This window comes from Nelumbo nucifera, chromosome 8, assembly GCF_055504915.1.
Source record: "Nelumbo nucifera cultivar China Antique chromosome 8, China Antique-T2T, whole genome shotgun sequence".
Classification (NCBI taxonomy): domain Eukaryota; kingdom Viridiplantae; phylum Streptophyta; class Magnoliopsida; order Proteales; family Nelumbonaceae; genus Nelumbo; species Nelumbo nucifera.
In genome coordinates, this window is record NC_142656.1 from 3,300,858 (window position 1) to 3,321,655 (window position 20,798).

At 39.0% G+C, this 20,798-nt stretch overlaps 1 protein-coding gene across 5 annotated transcripts in view; it reads left to right on the forward strand.

The window, feature by feature from the left end:
- Positions 1–9,545: 9,545 nt before the first annotated feature.
- The window catches only part of LOC104600591 (uncharacterized), a 31,600-nt gene continuing 20,347 nt past the window's right edge, over positions 9,546–20,798 (forward strand). For 2 of the 5 annotated variants that reach the window (XM_010263633.2, XM_010263632.3), the window contains exons 1-2: positions 9,594–9,994; positions 10,174–10,261. Coding sequence is in view for 4 of the 5 variants with exons in the window: in XM_010263632.3 (XP_010261934.1) it covers positions 9,826–9,994; positions 10,174–10,261 (257 nt within the window). In the remaining variant the exon portion in view is untranslated. Of the gene's footprint in view, positions 9,995–10,173; positions 10,262–20,798 lie in introns of all 5 variants that reach the window. The other 3 variants (XM_088892907.1, XM_088892908.1, XM_010263631.3) reach the window with 2 other exon arrangements.

Consider the following 20,798-nt stretch of genomic DNA (forward strand, 5'->3'; position numbering starts at 1 on the left):
TAAAGTGTTATTGGATTGGATTGGACCTGGTCCATCCATAATATATTTATATTAGATTGGGTTGGATTGAGCCAATATCCAGTCAATTGATAGAAGATAAGAATATAGGTGTCAATGGACCAGATTTGATCTAAATTAATACAAATTTGAACAGATTGGATGGTCCAGGCATTGAATTGGACCGGTCCAAATGGTCCAAAATATTCATTGGATTTGTTTGGGCCTTATCCATTTGTAATGGACTCACATTGGCTGGACCAAATCTAGTCCAATTGACACCCCGATTTGGAGTTATCATGTCCAAAAGTAAGGATAATAGTGTTATTGTCATCTACAATTAACAATATTTGTTCATCATTGTAACATGGTGCCAACTAGCTAGTTGGTAAGGTCTCCTACTCGTTATAGCGAGGTCGGCTTCCATCAGGACAAACTTGTGCCCACACTGTTCTAACAGCCTATTGCAACCTTACATTGAGAATATCTCCCCATGAAATAAAGTATACAAGTACGGTGATATTCTCAATGCAAGACAATAAAGGCTGCTCCAATGGACTTTGCCCTGATTGAAGCCGAACTAGCGAAGACTTGGAGTCAAATCCCACCTTCCAGGGTTGGAGATTGGCTCCCCTCCACCAAAGTTTTGTTTGTGTAGCCCCATAGAGTCCAAAAACAATATTATTTATTTGTCCTTTGTATAAAAAAATGAGAAAGGATTACAATGGTAATTTCTCACTGTGGGCCCATATATTTTATCCTTAGAATGTGCCATTATCATTGGTTCCACAACCCACTTAATAGCCATTGCATTCAATTAATCCTAATTGACGTTAAAGGTGCAAAGAGTTGGTAACTCCTTTGACATCCTTATTGGCCCATTATTTTACAAGGACAATGTAGCGTTTACCACACAGTAATTACCAAATTATTTCTCTCAAAAAAGTTAGTGCATTTGCATATTAAATAATTAAATGACCAAGTTTGGTCACAAATTCAATCATGTCTTCAAAATAATTTCAAAGACAGTAGGCGGGAGAGGCTTTTAATTTTTTATAACCAAATTGCCCTGCTTTTAAAACGCACCAATAAGACTATATTCCTCTCTCCACTCAATCTCTCGTCTTCTCCCCCTTCTCACTCTCTTCGTCTTCTCCCCCTTATGATTCTTCCTCTCGCTTATGCGAGTTTACTTCTCCTCTTTGAATGTGAGTTTTTCTCTTACATTTGTGAGGTTCTTTATTTTCTTCTTACTGGTATCTTATGGTGAAGCCCTCATGGATCTGTTACAATTAAAGTCTAAGGACTTTGCTCTTCTGGGGTAGTCATTATGACAAAAGATGTTATTTTGGCTTTGAACTATACGGGAGATGGAAGTGCATTTTTTTTTTAATGGGGCGACTTTTTCATTCATTGCCTGCATGTGTGCGGATGGGGTCATTGGGGGTACTGTCGTTGGTGCCATTCGTTTTCCTGGTGTGGTGATGCTTTTCTAGTTGTTGTTGTACCCAGAGTCCATGAAGTTGTTGTAAGTACACATGGTTCACTATGTCAGTGGTCGCGACAAAGGTATCAAACCAGATTGATAGAAACACCCATGACAATATGGAAGCCACCGAGGGCCTGGGATGAGCCCATAACTCATCACCAGTTTGCGAACAAATTGAAGGCACTCACGACAAGCCATCCAACAAACTAAGCAAAACACGTCAAATTAGCTTTGACATTATCCATGCCACGTCAATACAGGAGACTCGTGAGGGGAATAGTTAATGTATACCATGAGAATCTTTGAAGGAAAGGAAACTTTGTCTTACAAAGATCTCATGTGACATATGGTGAACCCCCAATAGTGTCCTAACAACCAACTTTAAATCGAAGGTTCCCTTTCCTAATAGGAATCAAACCCCTTTTTGGCTCATTCCCTTCAAGGCCTCAGTCTCCCCCTATATAAAGGGGAATAAACCATGACTGACACACAATTTCATCAACCCCAAGACCTCTATTACCTTTGCTACCTCCGGTCTTTCTTCAACCTTCAAGGAGACCACCACACTTAGCCTTACCACACCACTTACAACTGCTACTAGTGTTGGACAAGATTTGATCCAAATTTCAAGCCACTTTGCTCGTGATGGTTTCCAATGCCTTCTTTTCTCTGTAAGCTTAAAGATGGATATGTTGTGCAACTGTTTTAGTATACTTGGAAGATTATATGGCAATGATAGTGGACTAGTTACTGATAGGGTTAACTGTTTCATAGTGCCGCTGAATTTGGCACCGGATGGTTCCTTGAACTTCTAAATTACCAACTATAGTGGTTAAGATATCTTGTTAATATTACACATACAATCAAATATTAGACGGAGTCTTATTGATATTTAACATAAAGTAAGTCGGTTCTTAGTCTGAATCATGACATCTCAACCACAAGCCTTGTTGATTCAAACTTCAAATGATGAGATCTTAATCTTGTTAGTTTTTCATAAACCTAGTTCTTAGAAGCCAATACATAAAAAGAAAGAAAAAAAGCACTTGAACAATAGCTCAATCTCAGCCTTAGAATCACAAGTCTTGTTGATACAAACTTCGAATCATGACATCTCAATAGAAGATAGTGTCTCTCAACAGTGGAGACAATGAGAAAAAGGAGAGAGGAGAATAAGATTGAAAAAAAAAAAGAAAAGAAAATCAGGTTTCATTGGGCCACTTTTTTCTAGTTAAGGTCATTTTGGTCAGAAAAAATAAGACTCTCCCGCTCACTCTTTTTGCAATAAGTTTGAAAACGTAATTGATTTTGTTAATTTGGAAAACATTTTTAATTTCCTTGCAAAAAATCCCAAAAAATTAACAAATTATTGCCAGGGGGAGAGAGATGGCCAGGTTATCTTGTGTTGGGTGGCCCAGAATGGGTTTAATACCAACGATAAAGGCTTCAGCCTAGGCTAGGCTTAGGCTTTAGGCCTATTACAAAAAAAAAAAAAAAAGGCATGGGCTTCATTTAATTTATATACTTGGTTTGGTTTGGCGTACCTATTCTTTTATAGATGAAAGCATGGTCTTCATTCCCATTCTTGAGTAAAGTGGGACTTGAAACAACATTGGGTAGTTCCCAAGTCCTACATTGCTTAAGAGCTATATAAGGTCTTGCATAGGAGGACAACTTTTATAGTTGAGTTGACTCATGTATTGGAACATTTGTTGACTCATGTTATGGCTCATGTGGGATGAGCTGGGCCAGGTTTCCATGGCTAGGCCAAAAATGATAACTCTTGGAGATGGTCCAGATTGCCCACTTGGCCCAAATAAGTATTGCTTATTGCCTTATCTGGATTACAAGTGGGTGGGGGTATGCATTCTCCTCTTTTAAAGTTATTAGTAAGTGTGCATGTGGTAATTTTTTATGATGATGGTGATCGTGATAAATAATATATTTCCAAAATTTTCTATAATCTTTTATATTCTTATCTGTCACACTTATTTTTGTTTAATATGATGAATATGCGATAATGTTTTCTACATTTCTTATATTTTTATACTACTGTGTAATTTTGTCTTTTCTTTTAAGTTTTTATAATTATTTAATTATGGAATCTAGGATTGGCATGTTTGCCCTAAAAAGGTTGAATTGTCAACTTGCCACCAAACAGGAAATCAGTTTCATTTTTTTGGGGTGTTTTAAAATTGTATTATATTTTTATCATGAATAAAAATAATTATTTCTTGTCACACTTAATTTTCTTTAATATAGTTAGTCAATATAGGATTCATGGGAATTAATACCTTAAATGTAAGACCTAAGGAGAGAGAATTGAATGAGGAGAAATGTAGTAATCCAAATTATATTTGGTGCCCAGAGACAAAATTCAAAATAGCAATATTCTATTGAATAATAGGATCCATTAAATGTTAATGGGAATTAATACCTTAAATATAAGACTTAATGAAAGGGATTTGAATGAAAATAAAAGTGATTTCTCAAATTACATTTCTATCCTTACAATTAGAGAGAAGCCAAATTCAAAAATTAGGGTATTTTAGTCAAACAAAAGTTTGACATTGTCATTTACACTTTTAATAATAGTATAGATATAAATATAGATAAACTAAGTTCACCATATCATTGAGGAATATCAAGAATGCACACTTGCATTGCAATTATTTATTCTATATAAATCTAATACTTGCTTTGGTTTTGATGCAAGTTATAAAAGTTAAATTTGATTATATAATATTAACTTATATATTTGAAAGAAGATATTTGGGGCATTCTATTTGGTGCATGGAATTACAAATACCACCCCCTAAACCCATGTGTGTTTACCAAAACAATGGATGTTTCGGGCCTTTTGGCATTGGAAATCAAATTTTTGAGAAGTGGAGGCATGAGGGTGGGATGGGTCATGTTTAGGGACAACCCAGGCTGTAAGACTTGGATCTCAGGGCTAGATCCATTCCAACCCAAGGCTAAAGCCCAAACTGACCATATTAAGTCCAAAATACACATATGTTCCAACTAAGAAACATATTTTATTCTACCACCCCTCTTTTGGGTTTTATGGTCCAACTAAGAAACAGAATAAAAGAAATACACTTATGTTCTACCTACTCATCATATACATTGGGAGATTCCTCACTTCTTCCAATTAAGCTCTCCAATGGAACTGTTAATTAGGCTCAGTTTGGAAGAGTACATATACAAATATGTAGAGCTTGCATTTTGTATTATATTGTATATATTTGCATTTTTTCCCAAATGAGTCTAAGTATAAATAATTAAATATATACAAAATATAAGGTTTTGCAATCTATATATTTGTATTTATATTCTTTCCGAACTGAGCTTTACATTCATCAATTTGAGAAGATTTCCACCAGCTGGATACACATGGTGCTGAGGTGGTGTTTCTCAAAATAATAATAAAAAAAAAAAAAAAACTTCAAAGGTAGGGCATTGCTCAAAGAGAAGGATTAAAAACTAATAGAAAGGCATCATCAATGCTTTCAATAAACAAGTTTTTTTTCTCAAAAAAATTATCTTCTATTCTCTACTCTCTATAATATTCTTATAATCATCTCCTTTGGAGTTTATTTTCAACTCTGTCTTTAAATTTGGAAGTTGGGTTGAACTCAATAAAAAAGAATGGGAATAGGGATCATCTCATAAAATCTCTCTCATTGATCTAGCGTTTGAGTTAGTTTTACATTTTCTATTTTTCTACGAATTTCCTTATATTTTCTTGGTGATGCATTATGTAATTTGCATAAGTTAGTTGTTCTGGGGATTTTTTTTTTAGGGTATTATGAGCATTAGAATCAAATTGGATTTAAATTTGGATATTCATTCCCACCTTAGGGCCCGTTTGTTTTTTTTTTTTGGGAAAGTGAAGGGGGAGTTCGTCAATGGGATTGTGCCTCCCATTGACCAACTTACCCATGTTTGTATTTGGAAACATGTGAGACCTTGGTAAAATTTATTTTTTCATGTATCACTTAACCTACCTGGATTAGTGATACCTTTCTCAAACTTTGATAAGTTAGGCTCCCAACTATAGGGTAAATGAAAAAAAATTAAAATTGGTCAAAACTGCCCCCACAAATTACAAAAGGCTTGAGAGTTTCTCCTCTTTGCATTGCTATTGCTTCTTCTCCCAAAATCGCCACTACTCAAAGGTTTGTCCTCCTACAATCGGTCAGCTTCATTGTTCCTTTATCGCTACATTTGATCTTCCCAGTTGCCACCGTTGCGGTAACGCTCGAGTTCTCAAAAGAATTGGCAGATTCTTGTAAACTATGGGTTGGCTTAGCATTTTCCCCATGCTGTTGTGCAGCATCTTACTCGTTTTGCTAGTGACCACGCAACTATTTTGGTCAAAACCACAAACAGTTGGAGAGTCAACAGACCATGGTTTTCAAAACCGGAGGGGACAGGATGGTTGGATCGGAAAAACAGGAAATCGGTCAGATGACTGGTTCCGTTATTTCTCAAAACTGAATTTCCCCCAAAAATCATTATTTTTGATCAATAAATCGCTGAATCAAATGATTAACGGTTCGAACCATAGAAATTGTCTGTGGTTAGTAGGCAATGGCTGGGATATTTTTTGACAACACACCGCTATCCTATATCATTAGAAGTAAATATCAGAAGAATTAGCGTGGCAAACCTTATTGACCATAATACAATGTGCTGGAATGAGAATGAAATAAGGAATTAATCTCTTTGACATAGAGAGAGCCAGCAAATTCCCTCCTTAAAATCAAACTCCCCCAGGAAACTTCACTACAATTAACTTCAAGTCTGCTGCTCCTCCTCCGAGATGCTTCGGGCCCATCAAATGCCAATACTGGGGATGAAAGCTTTAATTAGAAACACCTTTGGAGATTCAAACTTCTGCCACCCCGCATTATCCTCTTTCTTTGGAAATGCTTCCAAAACATTCTTCCTACTAGAGTCGTTTGTGCAAATCGCCATGTCCAGGTCGATCGTGCTTGCCCACTTTGCCATAATTTTGAGGAATCAACTAAAACATATCCTCTTCTATTGCCCCCGCACAAGACTGATTTGGTTTGATTCCTCCCTCAACATTAGAACTGATATTTTCCGTAACCGCTCTTGTGCAAATTGGTTCGCATCCTGGCTCAATGTAGATGCTACTGATGAGGTTGCAAATTTTACAGCCCTCCGGGGAGAGGTAATCATGTGGCAAATCTGAATTTCTCATAACCGACTGGTGTTTGACCGGCAAGCTTTTAATTCCACTACAGCGATCACACGGGCGCATGCTCTTATCAACCATCTACTGAATGAATCCACAATCAATGACCTGAAATTAAATAGCCAGCCCAATAGCCCTCCAATTAAGGCTGCAACTTGGGCCAGGTTGGCCCGAACCCAACCCGATTGGATCGGGTTGATGTTTGGGTTAGGGTTAGGGTTGAAATTTATGAACCCAATTTTACTTTGAATTTGGTTAGGATTGATCATTTAGCCAACCCGAACCCGACTCTATAGTACATGTCATATATAAATATATGTTATATGTAATATATAACATACATTGATTTGTTTAGATGCATAATATTTGCATAGCCCCCACCATATAGTATCATGTATTTCTTTTAAGATAATCACTTCACTTAATCCTAATCAGAAAGACTAAAACCTTAATAACATTATTTGATGTTTTTTTGAAAATTTTATTCTTCATCTCCTCTATGTTGTTTGCCGCCTAAGAAAGATTTATCGTAAACCATAACTCATAAATCATAATAAACTATAGTTATTTCTAACACTTGTTTTTTCTGAATTTTGTACTAAAAGAACAAAAAAAAAACGTCAACAAACAAATACCAATGAAACATAGGATTAATATATGTGGTGAGAATTGAGTTAAGATCTAAAATCGAGAAATTCTATGATTTTAAGGGATGGGAAGAAGGTTCGGTTGGGTTAGGGTTGAAAGAATTTAGTTAGGGTTAAGGTTAGGGTTGGGTTAGGGTTGAAAGAATTTAGTTAGGGTTAAGGTTAGGGTTGGGTTAGGATTGAGCTAGGGTTGGTCTCAACCTGACCTAACCCGGCCCAACTTGCAGCCCTACCTCCAATCGTCTCAAGGCTCCATTGGTTTCCTCCAATAGGGATTATTGTTCGTGACCAAAATGGCCACTTCATTGTTGCTAGATCTATTCCAATGGATAAGTGCACTTGGGTAGATCACTTCTTGAAACCGAACGGGCTTTAAAGTGTTGGACAAAAATTGTCCCTTTGATAAGTGTAAACAAGGCATTTTCATCCATATAGCATACAAGGAGGTGCTGGTAAATTTGGAAATTTGAAATGTTTTAAATGTCATCCGTACAGTTTTGAAAACTAAAATTGATGGATTGTCAGTAGAGTGTGAAATTAATAACTTAACCTCAAAATAGAAGGGGTGATTAAGAGGGTATTATGCAATATGAATGTTGTTTTTTTTTTCATTTGTTTTTTAAATTGCCATATCAGGAAAAAAAATAACTTATTTTGGAAGGAGTACAAATGCAAATATGTAAATTGTAAAACCTTGTATTTTGTATTATTTTGTATGCATTTATATTGTATATATTTATATTTGTACTATTTACAAACTGAGCCTAAATAAAATTATGTTCTTAAACATTGTTTTGGTTTTAATAAGCAAAGTCAAGTTGGTTTTGTTTCAATAAATAATTTATATCACTGATACGATCAAAATTATTGTTTTTAAAATAAAAATAAATGTTTGAGTACAAAAATTGTATTATATATGAAAAACAATAAAACATATTGTATGATTTAAAATAAACATGTTTTTCAAAACAAAAATTTAAGAATATTTTTTTTGTTTTAATTTTAGTAAATAAAACACGTATATGACCAATAACGTATTTTTCATTTTTTTTGTTGTAAGAAACTCTTTTTTTTTTCACACGATATTATTTTAATTTGTTTTCGAAACTCACAACAAGAAAAGTAGTTCATATTGAAGAACACCCTCTAGTAAATGGATAAACCCATATTTTAATCTGATGCCTGATGGAAACCCATGGGGAAGAATTAAGTAGTTTATCCTATCTATAATAACACATATAATTGATTTTGATTGCATTGACGCAAAACTATGGGAATGCAAATTTCGATTCATTTTTTTTTTGTTTCAGAATTTACCTTATTTTGTTTGATTGTAATGCAGATGAAGTAAAATAATGCGTGAGGTAGAATAAAATAAAACCCAAACCAAAATTATACCAGAATTTGCATTCCCATGCATTTGTACTCACGGAAAGAAAATGACATTCTAACCAAATGCAGCCTAATGGTCAAAATAGGTAAAACTATGGATGGAAATGGATAGGATCGGATTCAAATCCAATCCGACATTGTTCATGTTAGATTTGATCGGATTTGATAGGACTCGGTTTGAATTTGAATCCTATCAGTAAGTCAGATATTCGGATTTGATCCGATCCAACATGTTTTTTAATTAATAAATTATTAAAAAAAATAAAATATACTGATTTAAATAAAATAAAAGATACAAATATTTTTTAATTATTTTCATCATATACATGCATATTTTTTTTATAAAAAATAAATAATATATATCGGATTAGATATTCTCGAATCAGATAAGGGGTAATTCGAATCGGATCAAAATATCCGAACAGGAGTAATCCGAATTCAACCAATGAGGACCGGATCATAATCAGATACATTTGCACCCTTAGGTAAACCAATCTAAACCCTATCATAATCCGGGCTCAAAATGCATATCCAGACCGACCCAATTAGTAATAATGGTTGACCCGGACCTTTGACAGCCTCAAACAAAGTGACAAACCAAGCTCACTCGTGGACTTGACAAGGAGCCCAAGCCCAACACGAGTCACGAGCTCGGCTCGCTGATGACCATGAGGATGTAAATCCGGATCTGCTGACCACAATATATTGCTGATCACGATCATCTAACCGCACGTAACGAATATTGGTGATGTGAAGTACAACCGATGTTTCAGATGTGCGGCTGGGTTCTGAGGATGTAGCTGCAATGAGTTAGCTCACGGTTCTTTCTTGTTCATTTGGGTTCCTGCGTTAGCGTCTAGACACGCCGTAGCCCGTAGGTGCTTCTTCCTTCTCAGAAATTACAGGTCGAGAAAACCCCTCCACCTCCAGATCAAGTATTAATTTAAGATCGCAATATTTCTGGTTTACTTGATAGAAATCACCAAAATTTTGTCTCTATTTTTCTCTAATCTCCCTAAGAGATCGTTGGTCATGATCTGAACTCCCCTCTCCAAGGAGTTTTCTGCGTCATGGCTGTCCGTTTCAAATTCAGGAGTTCCGTCGACTTCGATTCCGTTGATATCGACGGACGCCCTTCCATATCAATTCGAGACCTCAGGTCCAAGATTTTGCAGAAGAAGAACTTGAAGATTTGCGAAGATTTTCATCTCGATATCGCAGATGCTGACACCGGTGAAGGTAATTTTTTCCTTTGGATTCTTTCTTTTCCCTGCACTATCAGTTCTTTGTTGTATCGTTGGAAATTCCTTTAAAGCGCCTACCCATGTTCCACTTTATTTCTTTTTCCCCTCTGTAATTTGATTGCCTTTTATTCCCCCGAAAATGAAAATGATTTCTTTTGATTGGGCTTGAATCAGAATACAAGGACGAGAGCTTTCTTGTTCCAAGTGGTTCGAGTGTAATTATTAAGAGAGTGCCCGCAGGAAGATCGACGCCCTCATCTTTGTAAGGCTTCTCGAACCATAACTTAATTTCTGAAGTCAAATTTCGATTTTGTGGACCACTGACCATATAAGGAAAGATTATATTGTTTTATTGCTCTTGAATACGAGAATTTCGTAATAATGAATTAGTGTTACTATACAGAAGCATTTTTATGTATTACAATTCACGATAGGGAGAAATTTGAATTACTTGTGCTCTCATACTCTTATCAAACGTTTAATGCATATCTACATCAAAGATGTGGTGTTTACAAATTTAAGTGAAAATAGTAATGATAAGTTCGTTATCTTTTGGAACTTGGAAGTGGAAGGAATCTTTAAAGGTCCCTTGTGTCCACAGTACTCTATAAAACATTACAAACACAGAAGCATTTTAAAGGACTTTTGTTTTCTTATGTGGTTTGTTGTTCTTAGAGAAGTTTGAGTCGCAATAAATGTTTCAAGATCAAACCTACCTATACATTTGTGTTGGAGAATTCGATTCTTTTACATAGTTGGCAGGGTGCAGCAATTACTCAAATGTTTTGAGATATAGTTATGAGCCATTAATTTTTTTCCTCCAAGGGAGAAATGGAATTCTTTTACATAATTGACACTGATATCTAATGACAAGAAATTACTCTTGCTCCAGACATCAAACCTATGTATTTGAGTTGGAGAATGAACTTTATCTGGTTCTCTAGGCATTTATTCCTAACATCAAACCTATGCATGTTTTGGTCTTATTCTCTGCCACAAAATAATAATTACAGTGGAAACAAAACTTGCACAAACCTTCTTCCTTCTAGAGTAAGTCTTCAAGGGTACTGGTTGATTCATATCATCTCCTCGGCTTGAAATAACTCAACCCTGATGAGTTAAAAGCATGGTATGTTTCATAAAGATCTGGGTTGAGATGATGAAAGTTTTCAGTAGTGATCCAAGAATTCTCAGACATAGGATTGCCTTTCCACTTGACAAGGAATTTCTAATACCCTCTTGTAGTAGTAGATATTATTTTATCTTCTAAAACATCATCTGGAATGTCATTTGGAGTTGCAATAGTTGACAACCTAGGTATAAGAGTCTTTAAAGAATCCACATGTCCATGGTAATGAGTCAAGTCATCAACATTGAAGATAGGACTAATTCCCATGTCATTTAGCAACTCTAGAACATAGGCGTTAGAACTTATATTCTTGATGATTTTGTAAGGACCTGCACTCTTTGAGTGGAACTTCTTGTACACACCTTTAGGAAAACACTTTGGTCGTATATGTACCATAACCATGTCTCCCTCTTGATAATTTGCCAATCGTCGGTGAATATCAACTGTAGCCTCGTATAGATCATTGCTCAATGCAATTTTTCTCCTGACATCATCATGTATCGCTCTTATGTGCCTAGCGAATGCTTCTTATTCAATTCTAGTATGTGTATCTAGTGGTAAAGTAGATCCCATCTAGAAGCACTTCAAATGGACTTCTCTTGTGGATCTATTTACTGAGCTTATAAACAAACTCAGCTATTGGAAGCACTAAATCCCATCTAGAAGTATGACCACCAACTAGACACCATAAAAGATCTCCCAAGCTTCAATTCACTACCTCAATTTGACCATCTGTTTGGGGGTGAAACGATGTAGAGAATTTCAGCTGAGTATTGAGTAGTTTCCAAAGTGTCTTCAAAATAACTCATAAACTTGGTCTCCTGATCTGATATAATAGTAGAAGGCACTCTATAAAATCGAACCACTTCTTTGAAAAATATAGTAGCAATATGTGAAGCATCATGTGTTTTGTTGCAAGGTATGAAATGAGCCATCTTGGAGAAATGATCCACCACAACATAGATTGTATCATGACCCCTAGCAGTCTTGGCCTCTTGGGCAATCCAAGGACAAAATCCATGGATAACTCTTGCATGGTTCATGAGGAATATGTAGGGGTGTATATGGTCTAGTGTTATGCTTTCGTCCTTTGGCAAGTTGGCATGTCCTGCATTGCTTTATCATATGAGCAGCATCATTCTTCAAACTGGGCCAATAAAACCTATCTTCCATCATAGCAATGGTCTTATCTCTACCAAAATGACCTGGTACACCTCCAGCATGTAACTCCCAATAACAATGTTCCATAAAGTGGTATTTGGTAGACATAAGTAGGTATTATAAAACAGATAACCATTATGTAGTGAAAAGGAAGGATACTCGTCTTGCTTCCCAGCTTGTAAGTCAGTATAGATGATGCTGAAATCCTTACAACTTAGCATAGTCTTTCTTTAGTTGATCAAAACCAACAACTTGGACATTCATGGAATGAAGTATATAAGCCATTTGACTTAGCGCATCTGCCATTTTATTCTCATTTCCAGCTTGATGATTAAGAACAAAGGTGTATTCTTGTAGGAACGACACCCACTTCCCATGCCTATAGTTTAGTTTCTTTTGGGAATTCAAGTATTTTAAAGATTCATGATCTGAATAAAGCACAAACTCCTTAGATGTTAAGTAGTGTCACCAATGTCATAGAACTTGCACTACTACATATAACTCGTCATAAGTTGAATATTTTCTACTTGGCTTCATTTAGTTTCTCACTATGAAATGCAATGGGATGGCCTTCTTGCATGGGAACCCCTCCAATTCTTACACCATATGCATCACATGCCACTTCAAAGACTTTAGAGAAGTCTGGATGTTGTAAAATAGGTGCCTCTGTCATTTTCTTCTTTATAGTCCCAAACGTGCTTAATGCTGCTTTGGTCCAATTAAATTCACCTCTTTTCATTGCATCAGTAATTGGAGCCATGATAGTGCTGAACCCCTTAATAAATCTCCTATAAAAGGATATTAGGCCATGGAAACTTCTAGCCTCTTGAAGATTGGTAGGGAGGGGCCATTTGAAGATAGCCTTTACTTTCCCTGGATCAACACTTATGCCTTCAGCAGAAACAACAAACCCCAAAAATATAACTTTAGGTGTCATGAAAGAGCATTTTTTTTTTTAAGTTGATGTAGAGTTCTTTTGGTGCAAAGCTCTCATCACTTGATATAGATGATCAATATGTTCTTTTGGACTATGACTATATATAAAAATAACATCAAAATAAACAACTAGGACACAACCAATGAAGGATCAAAGTACTTGGGTCATCATCCTCATGAAAGTACTAGGGGCATTGGTTAGTCCAAATGGCATAACTAACCATTTGTATAAGCCATCTTTTGTCTTAAATGCAGTCTTCCACTCATCATCAACTCTAATCTGTATTTGATCATAGCCACTCCTTAGATCAATCTTAGAAAAAAAATGGTTGCTCCAATCATCATATCAAGCATGTCATCAAGCCTAGGAAAAGGGAACCTATACTCGATAGTAATCTTTTTGATTGCTCTGCTATCAACGCACATACACCAAGAACCATTTTTATTTGGAGTGAGAGGAGTTGGAACATCAACTTTTCGTATAAATTCAGTTTGCTCTATAGGATTCATGCAATAAACTGGTAAGTTGGGCAATTGTGACCCTGGCTGTAAGTCAATAGCATGTTGAATGTCTCTCATGGGAGGTAACTCATTAGGTATCTTTTCTGGTGCCAAATCTGAAAACTCATCCAACACTTAGACCACTTCTTTAGGCATTTTAGTAGGTGGAACAACATTTGGTTGCTTTACCTCCTTGGATGTTACAACATATACAACTCCCATCTCCTTGCTTTCTACTTCAAACTCTTTTTTTGGAGAGCAGATGTAGCGATTTTTTAAAGGTTCAACAACGGGCTTTTGGGTTGTAGTCTTCTTTTGAGGTGGCTTGACATGCCTTTTAATAACTTCCGATGACATTGGTTTCATGATAACTCACTTCCCGTTAAATAGGAAGTGATAGGTTTTCTCCCTTCCACAATGATAGGTTATACAACCAAGGCCTTCCAAGCAATATGTGTATAACATTCATAGGAACAATGCCACACCAAATAGAATCAGAATAACTACCATAAGAAATAGTAACAAGAGCTCGTTTAGTTACCAGAATTGTAGTCTTATCAACCTAAGCAATCTTGTATGGTCGTGGTGTCAACTTTAGCTGATCCAATAGTGCCTTTAGAAATCACATTCATACTACCGCCAGCATCTATGATAAGCTTACAATACTTGTCTCCATTCTTCACTATAGTTTGAAATATTGCTGCATGAAGCCAATCTTGTTTTCTTCCTCTAGGGATGCAAGAATACGCCGAACTATACCAACATAGTTGCTGTCTTCATCTAAAGCATCACCATCAGTGAAGGAATAATCCTCTTCTTCAGCTTAGTCATCGTCTGGATCATCCACCATTTCAATGCCTTTTTCATAAATGATATTAAAGGCTTTGGATAGGACATTGGTAAGCCATATAGCCCTTTTCTCCACATCTAAAGCAACTTGTAGTCATTCCCTTGATAAGCCCTAGAACCACTAGGCTTATTAGAGCTGGCATTAGAATATGCTGGCCTAGAAGTGTTTCCCCCATCAGCTTGCTTATGAGCTGCATACTCCCCGGCTTGTGATACAAATTGCTTTGTATTTGTTTGCTTTAAACTCTTCTCAATTTTGACAGCAACTTGGTAGGCATCCTCCAAGTCAAAGACTCGAGCAGTTACCGTCTCTTTCTTGATTTCAACCCTTAGTCCATTCTTGAATCGAGTCAATTTTTGCCTCTCACTTTTTTAGTAGTATCACAAGTAAACATAATTAATCAAATTTACATATGTATTTAACTACAGATAACGTACCTTGCTTGGGGTTACTCACTTCCTCATATAACTCATCTTGGAAGTCCATTGAGAGGTACTTGTCCCTGAAATGTTTCTTCATTTCTGACCATGTAGAAATAGGACTGTAAAGAGACCGGGCCGAATGGGTCCTAGTATCTTCTCTTGTAATATTTTTTCTATTTTCCTGTTAGCTAATGGGCCTCTCTTAATGGGCCTGTTATTTCTTTTTGTTTGATCTTTTTATGTTACTGCCTAGCTGGCCGCCCACTTAAGGGCATACTTGTAATTATTTTAACATTAATTTTTAGTAAAAAGGATTAGAGAAGTGTTAGGAGCCTGCCTAACTCAGGGCTCTTCGAGGGGCCAACCTCCTGAATTCTTGGAAAAAGAGAGAGAGAGAGAGAGAGAGTTTAATGCTGAAAGAATCAATGTCCTATTCCCTTTCCTGCTCTACTACTTATAGTTTTACAATCTTGATTGTTACAAGGAAGTTGTTACAAGTGGATGGTTAGTTGTGCTGACGTGGCCTCCTCTTGTAAAACTGCTTAACTGCCTTCTGTTGGTCTGTTCCAGCAGTCTTGACAATCCCCCCTTCCTTTAGAGCGACCTTGCCCTCAAGGTCTAATGTAGGAAAATTAGATTGCAGATCTAAGTAGAATTCCCAGGTTGCATCCTCTTCCGGAAGGCTAGACCAAACAACTAATGCCTCTGGTATGACTCTGCCTCCCCGGCGCACCCATCTGAAATCAATGATGCGGGCTGGCTCAGTCTGCACTGGTCCTTCTTCTGAAAATATGGGAAGGGTCGCACTTGTAATGACTCCTGACTTCGGCCCCTTCTTCAGTAAGGAGATATGGAATACAGGGTGCAGTTTGGATGTTGCCGGAAGGTCCAGTTTGTAGGCCACTGAGCCTATTCTCTCCAGGATTTTAAATGGGCCAAAATAGCACGGGCTGAGTTTGTTCCACTGTCGGCTTGCAACCGAAATCTGCCTGAAGGGTTGTAATTTGAGAAACACCCAATCACCTACTTCATATTGGACATTCTTGTGGTGTTTATCATAGGTGTGCTTCATCCATTGCTGTGCCTGTAAGAGATGATGTCTCAGTTCCCTTAGCACCTCGTCTCATTGCGTTAGCTGTTCTTCAACGGCCGCTACTGTGGTGGTTCCTTTTTCATAAGGAAGTAGAGGGGGAGGGTCCCGACCATATAAAGCTCTGAAGGGTGTCATCCCCGCGTCGCTATGGAAAGTGGTGTTGTACCACCATTCGGCCCAGTGGATCCACTTCACCCATTGTCTTGGTCGATCTCCCGCAAAGCATCTCAGATATGTTTTGAGACTCTTGTTAACTGCCTCTGTCTGTCCATCAGATTGGGGGTGGTAGCTAGTTGACTTGAAATGGCTCATAAAGATAGGGTTCCTGTCTGATACAATTGAGCTGGGGAGCCCATGTAGGCGCACAATTTCCCGGAGGAATAATTCAGCAACTGTGGCTGCTGTAAATGGGTGTGATAGAGGTAGGAAATGACTGTATTTTGTGAGTCTATCTACTACCACAAGGATAACTGTTTTGCCGGCAGAAACGGGCAATCCCGTGATGAAATCCATTGATATATCATCCCAGACTTGGGTTGGTATTGGGAGTGGTTGCAAGAGGCCTGCTGGTGTTGTAGTGGCTGACTTGTTTTGTTGGCATACTGCACACTCGGCTATGAAGTTCTGGATAGATGTACGCATGCCTTTCCAATGAAATTGTGTGGCGATGTGCTTTTGTGTTCGTAGGATGCCGGAGTGGTCACCCGTGGGTGAGGCATGGAATAATTCCAGGAGCTTTCTGAGATGAGCAGAGGCTGCTGGGATTTCCAGGCGTCCTTTGAAGAAGAGTAGATCATTCTTAATTGTGTACCCAGGGTGCAGTGAGGGATTTGCCAATACTTGGGCCTTCAACTGCTGTATCTCCTTATGGGATTGGGCTTCTTTTTGCAGTAGATCCAGGAGTGGAGAAGTTGGGGAGGATACTAGTAACTGAAATGACTGTGGGTGCCGTGAGAGGGCGTCCGCCACTCGGTTAGCGGTCCCTGCTTCGTATTCAATTCTGTAGTCGTACCCCAGTAGCTTGGATATCCAGCGTTGCTGTTCCGGGGATAGAACTAATTGATCCAATAAGAACTTCAGACTTTGATGGTCGGTCCGAATTGTGAACCGTCTACCGATCAAGTAGGATCGCCAACGTTGGACTGTTAAGACTATTGCTATTAATTCTCGCTCATAAACTGATTTGGCCCACTTTTGTGATGTTAAGGCCTTGCTGAAAAAGGCTAGTGGTCGCCCCTCTTGCATGAGAACAGCCCCAACGCCTTGACCCGAGGCATCACACTCAATGATGAAATCTTTTGTGAAATCAGGCAGTGCTAATCTTGGAGGGCTCGCAACTGCCTGTTTCAATTGCTCAAAAGCTTGTTGGGCCTGGTTTGACCAGTTAAAAGCGTCTTGTTTCAGCAATTGGGTCAATGGGGTAGCTATTAGGCCGTAGTTTTTGATGAAGCGGCGGTAGTACCCGGGCAGTCCCAAGAAGGCCCTCAATTCTTTCACACCTTTGGGTTGCGGCCAGCCCAATATACTGGAGATTTTATTTAGGTCAGCCGCTACAGTCCCCTTTTCTAGAACATGTCCCAAGTAGTGAACTTGGTTTTGTCCAAAGGAGCACTTGGACTCTTTAGCGAACAGCTGGTGGGCCTCAAGTGTTGCAAGGGTGACCTGTAGATGGTTCAGATGTTCCTCCCAATTGGGGCTGTAGACCAATATGTCGTCAAAGAAAACAAGGATGAAATTACGTAAATATGGTCGGAATATGTCATTCATCAAGGCTTGAAATGTGGCTGGAGCATTGGTCAGCCCAAATGGCATGACCTGGAACTCATAGTGGCCATCATGTGTCCTGAAAGCCGTTTTGTGAACATCCTCCCCATGTACCCTTATTTGATGATACTCCGCTCGTAAATCCAGTTTTGAGAATATGGTGGCTTGACTGAGTTCATCAAGCAGCTCATTAATGACTGGTATCGGGAATCAGTCTTTAATGGTGATGCTGTTAAGGGCTCTGCCCATCCTTTTTCTTGACTAATAGTACCGATGACGAGAATGGGTTGTGACTAGGCTGTATTATCCCTTGCTTAAGCATATCTTGAATCTGCTTCTCGATTTCAGATTTCTGAAAGTAAAGGTATCGGTAGGGTCTTACATTGGTCGAGGCTGATCCCGGCATGAGGGGGATGCGGTGGTCATGCTCCCAGCGTGGTGGCAGTGCTTGGGGTTCTCTGAACACGTTGCCATAGTGTTGAAGGAGTTGTTGTAGGCGGCTTTGGAAGTCTCTAGGCCCATCTGGGCTGCTGTTAGCTAAAGATGGCCTGGTCCAATTTGAGTCCATGTGCATGAATATGGGCTGATCTAGATCTCCCCTTTGCTTTGTCAGTGTTGCAAGACTGATGGGCCTTGGGCCCTTGCATGTTTGCCTTGTAGATGGACTGTAGAGTTTCTTGATGTGAAGTCCATGGTGAGATGGGCCCATCACAGACCACGGGTCCTAGCTGTCTTAACCATTGAATGCCTAGCACCACGTCCGCTCCACTGAGATGGAGAGGATATAGGTCCACCGTAAACTGATGACCTTGAATCTTTAGTGGTAGGCCCATGCAAATGCTATTGCAAGATAGGCTGTTACCGTTGGCCACATGAACCGTAAAGGCCATTGTGGGTTGAACCGGAAGTCCCATTTTATCCACAAAGACTTGAGTTATGAAGTTAAGGGAGCTGCCACTGTCTATGAGGATTGACACTTGGCGTCCTAGGATCAGCCCTGCAACTCTCATTGTCTGAGGGGACGCAAGTCCCGTAAGGGCTTGTAAGGATATTTCAGGTGTGCCATTGGATTGTATTTCCCACCCTGGGTTAGACTCTCCGCAATCGGTGATGTTTTCTTCCTCTTCGGCATCTGTTTGGAGGAGAAACGCTTGTTGTTTCTTGCAGCGATGTCCCGGCCCAAATTTCTCTTTGCAGTTGTAACAGAGACCTTTGTCTCTACGGGCTTGCATCTCTGCCCAGGTCAGCCGTTTGAAAGGAACCAGTGGGCCTGGGCCCAATACTCCTTCCTCCTTGTCTGGTGTTGTCGTCCTTTCTTGCTCCCTTCTTGCTCCCTTCTTGCTCCGGGACCCCATGGTCGCTGCACCTTTCTTGCTCGACTGAACTTGTCCTCATACAATCTGGCTAGTGTTGCCGCACTGATGACCAAAGTGGGCTGCATCGCTTTCACTTCCAGTCGCAGTTCTTCTTTTAGGCCGCCGCCGAAGCTTTCCACCAATGCCTTCTCCGTCCACCCTTGGACTCTCACGGCTAGCCTTTTGAACTCCATCTGGTATTCTTTTACTGATCCCACCTGCCGCAGCTTTGCCAAATTTTCATCAAGATCTTCGAACCCAGATGAACCAAAATGGACAGTCATGGCGTCCGTGAAGTCTGCCCAGGTTTGACGAGGGTGCCCCCTTCTGTACCATTGAAACCAGAGGATAGCTTCCCCTTCAAGATGTGCAGAAGCTAGAGCTACCCTATCTTGCCCTGGTGTTTCATGGTAATCGAAATACCTTTCGGCTCTGAGAATCTAGGGAGTTGGGTCGCCGCCTGAGAAGATGGGGAAGTCGAATTTGGCTATTCTTGTTGCCGCCCTTGTTCTGTGGCTGTTTTCATTGTTGCGCTCTTCTTGGCTTCCTTTATCAGTGTTCGTTGCCCCTTGCTCCAGTCGAAGGAGGAGAGCAGTGAAGCCTTCCTTCATTTCTTTAAGATCTGAAGATATTCGATGGATCTCTACCTTCATTTGATCCATTCGGGTGTCTACTGACGTGTTTCTTGTGTTGGTCATGCTTGCTCTGATACCAAATTGTTAGGAACCTGCCTAACTCAGGGCTCTTTGAGGGGCCAACCTCCTGAATTCTTGGAAGAAGAGAGAGAAAGAGAGAGAGAGAGAGAGTTTAATGCTGAAAGAATCAATGTCCTATTCCCTTTCCTGCTCTACTACTTATAGTTTTACAATCTTGATCGTTACAGTTGTTAAAAGTTGATGGCAGTTGTTACAAGCGGATGGTTAGTTGTGCTGATGTGGCCTCCTCTTGTAAAACTGCTTAACTGCCTTCTGTTGGTCTATTCCAACAATCATGACAAGAAGAAAGGGAAGGATTATTTGAACCTTTCTTCTTCTTCCTCCTCTTTTCTCCATATTCTTCTCTTGTACTGTTGCTCTTACTTCTCTTCCTCCTTTTTCTCTCTAATTTTTCAAGTTTACACCTATTTTTGAGGGCTGGTTTACATCTTGGTATCAGAGCAGGTTTCTTTCTTCCTTCTTTTCTTCTTCCTCTTTTCCCATACACCCTTAGATTAAGAGAGTGTATGGAGAGATAGGTTCTCTATAGCTCAGAGGATCTCTGGCCTAGTTGGTAGAGGGTTTGGAGAGTTTAAATCTGGCTGGATATTGCCAAAAAGTGGTGCTGTTCTGTTGCTGCCCAAAACCCTAGCCAACTAGAGATTTTCGAAGGTATAGGTAAAGGTGAAGCTTTGGGTGTGTCGCTCTGTGCTTGGGAGGTGTCTTTTGACTCCTAAAGGAGGGCGATTCAGGTTTGGAAGAGATTGGGAAGCTCTGGTAGGAGCGGTTGCATCTTATCTCTTCCTCCCCAACAGTTGGACGAAGTAAAACCCTAGTTTTCAAGCATCTGGGTTCTGGTTTGACTTCAAGAAAGTTTATATAGACTAAATTTC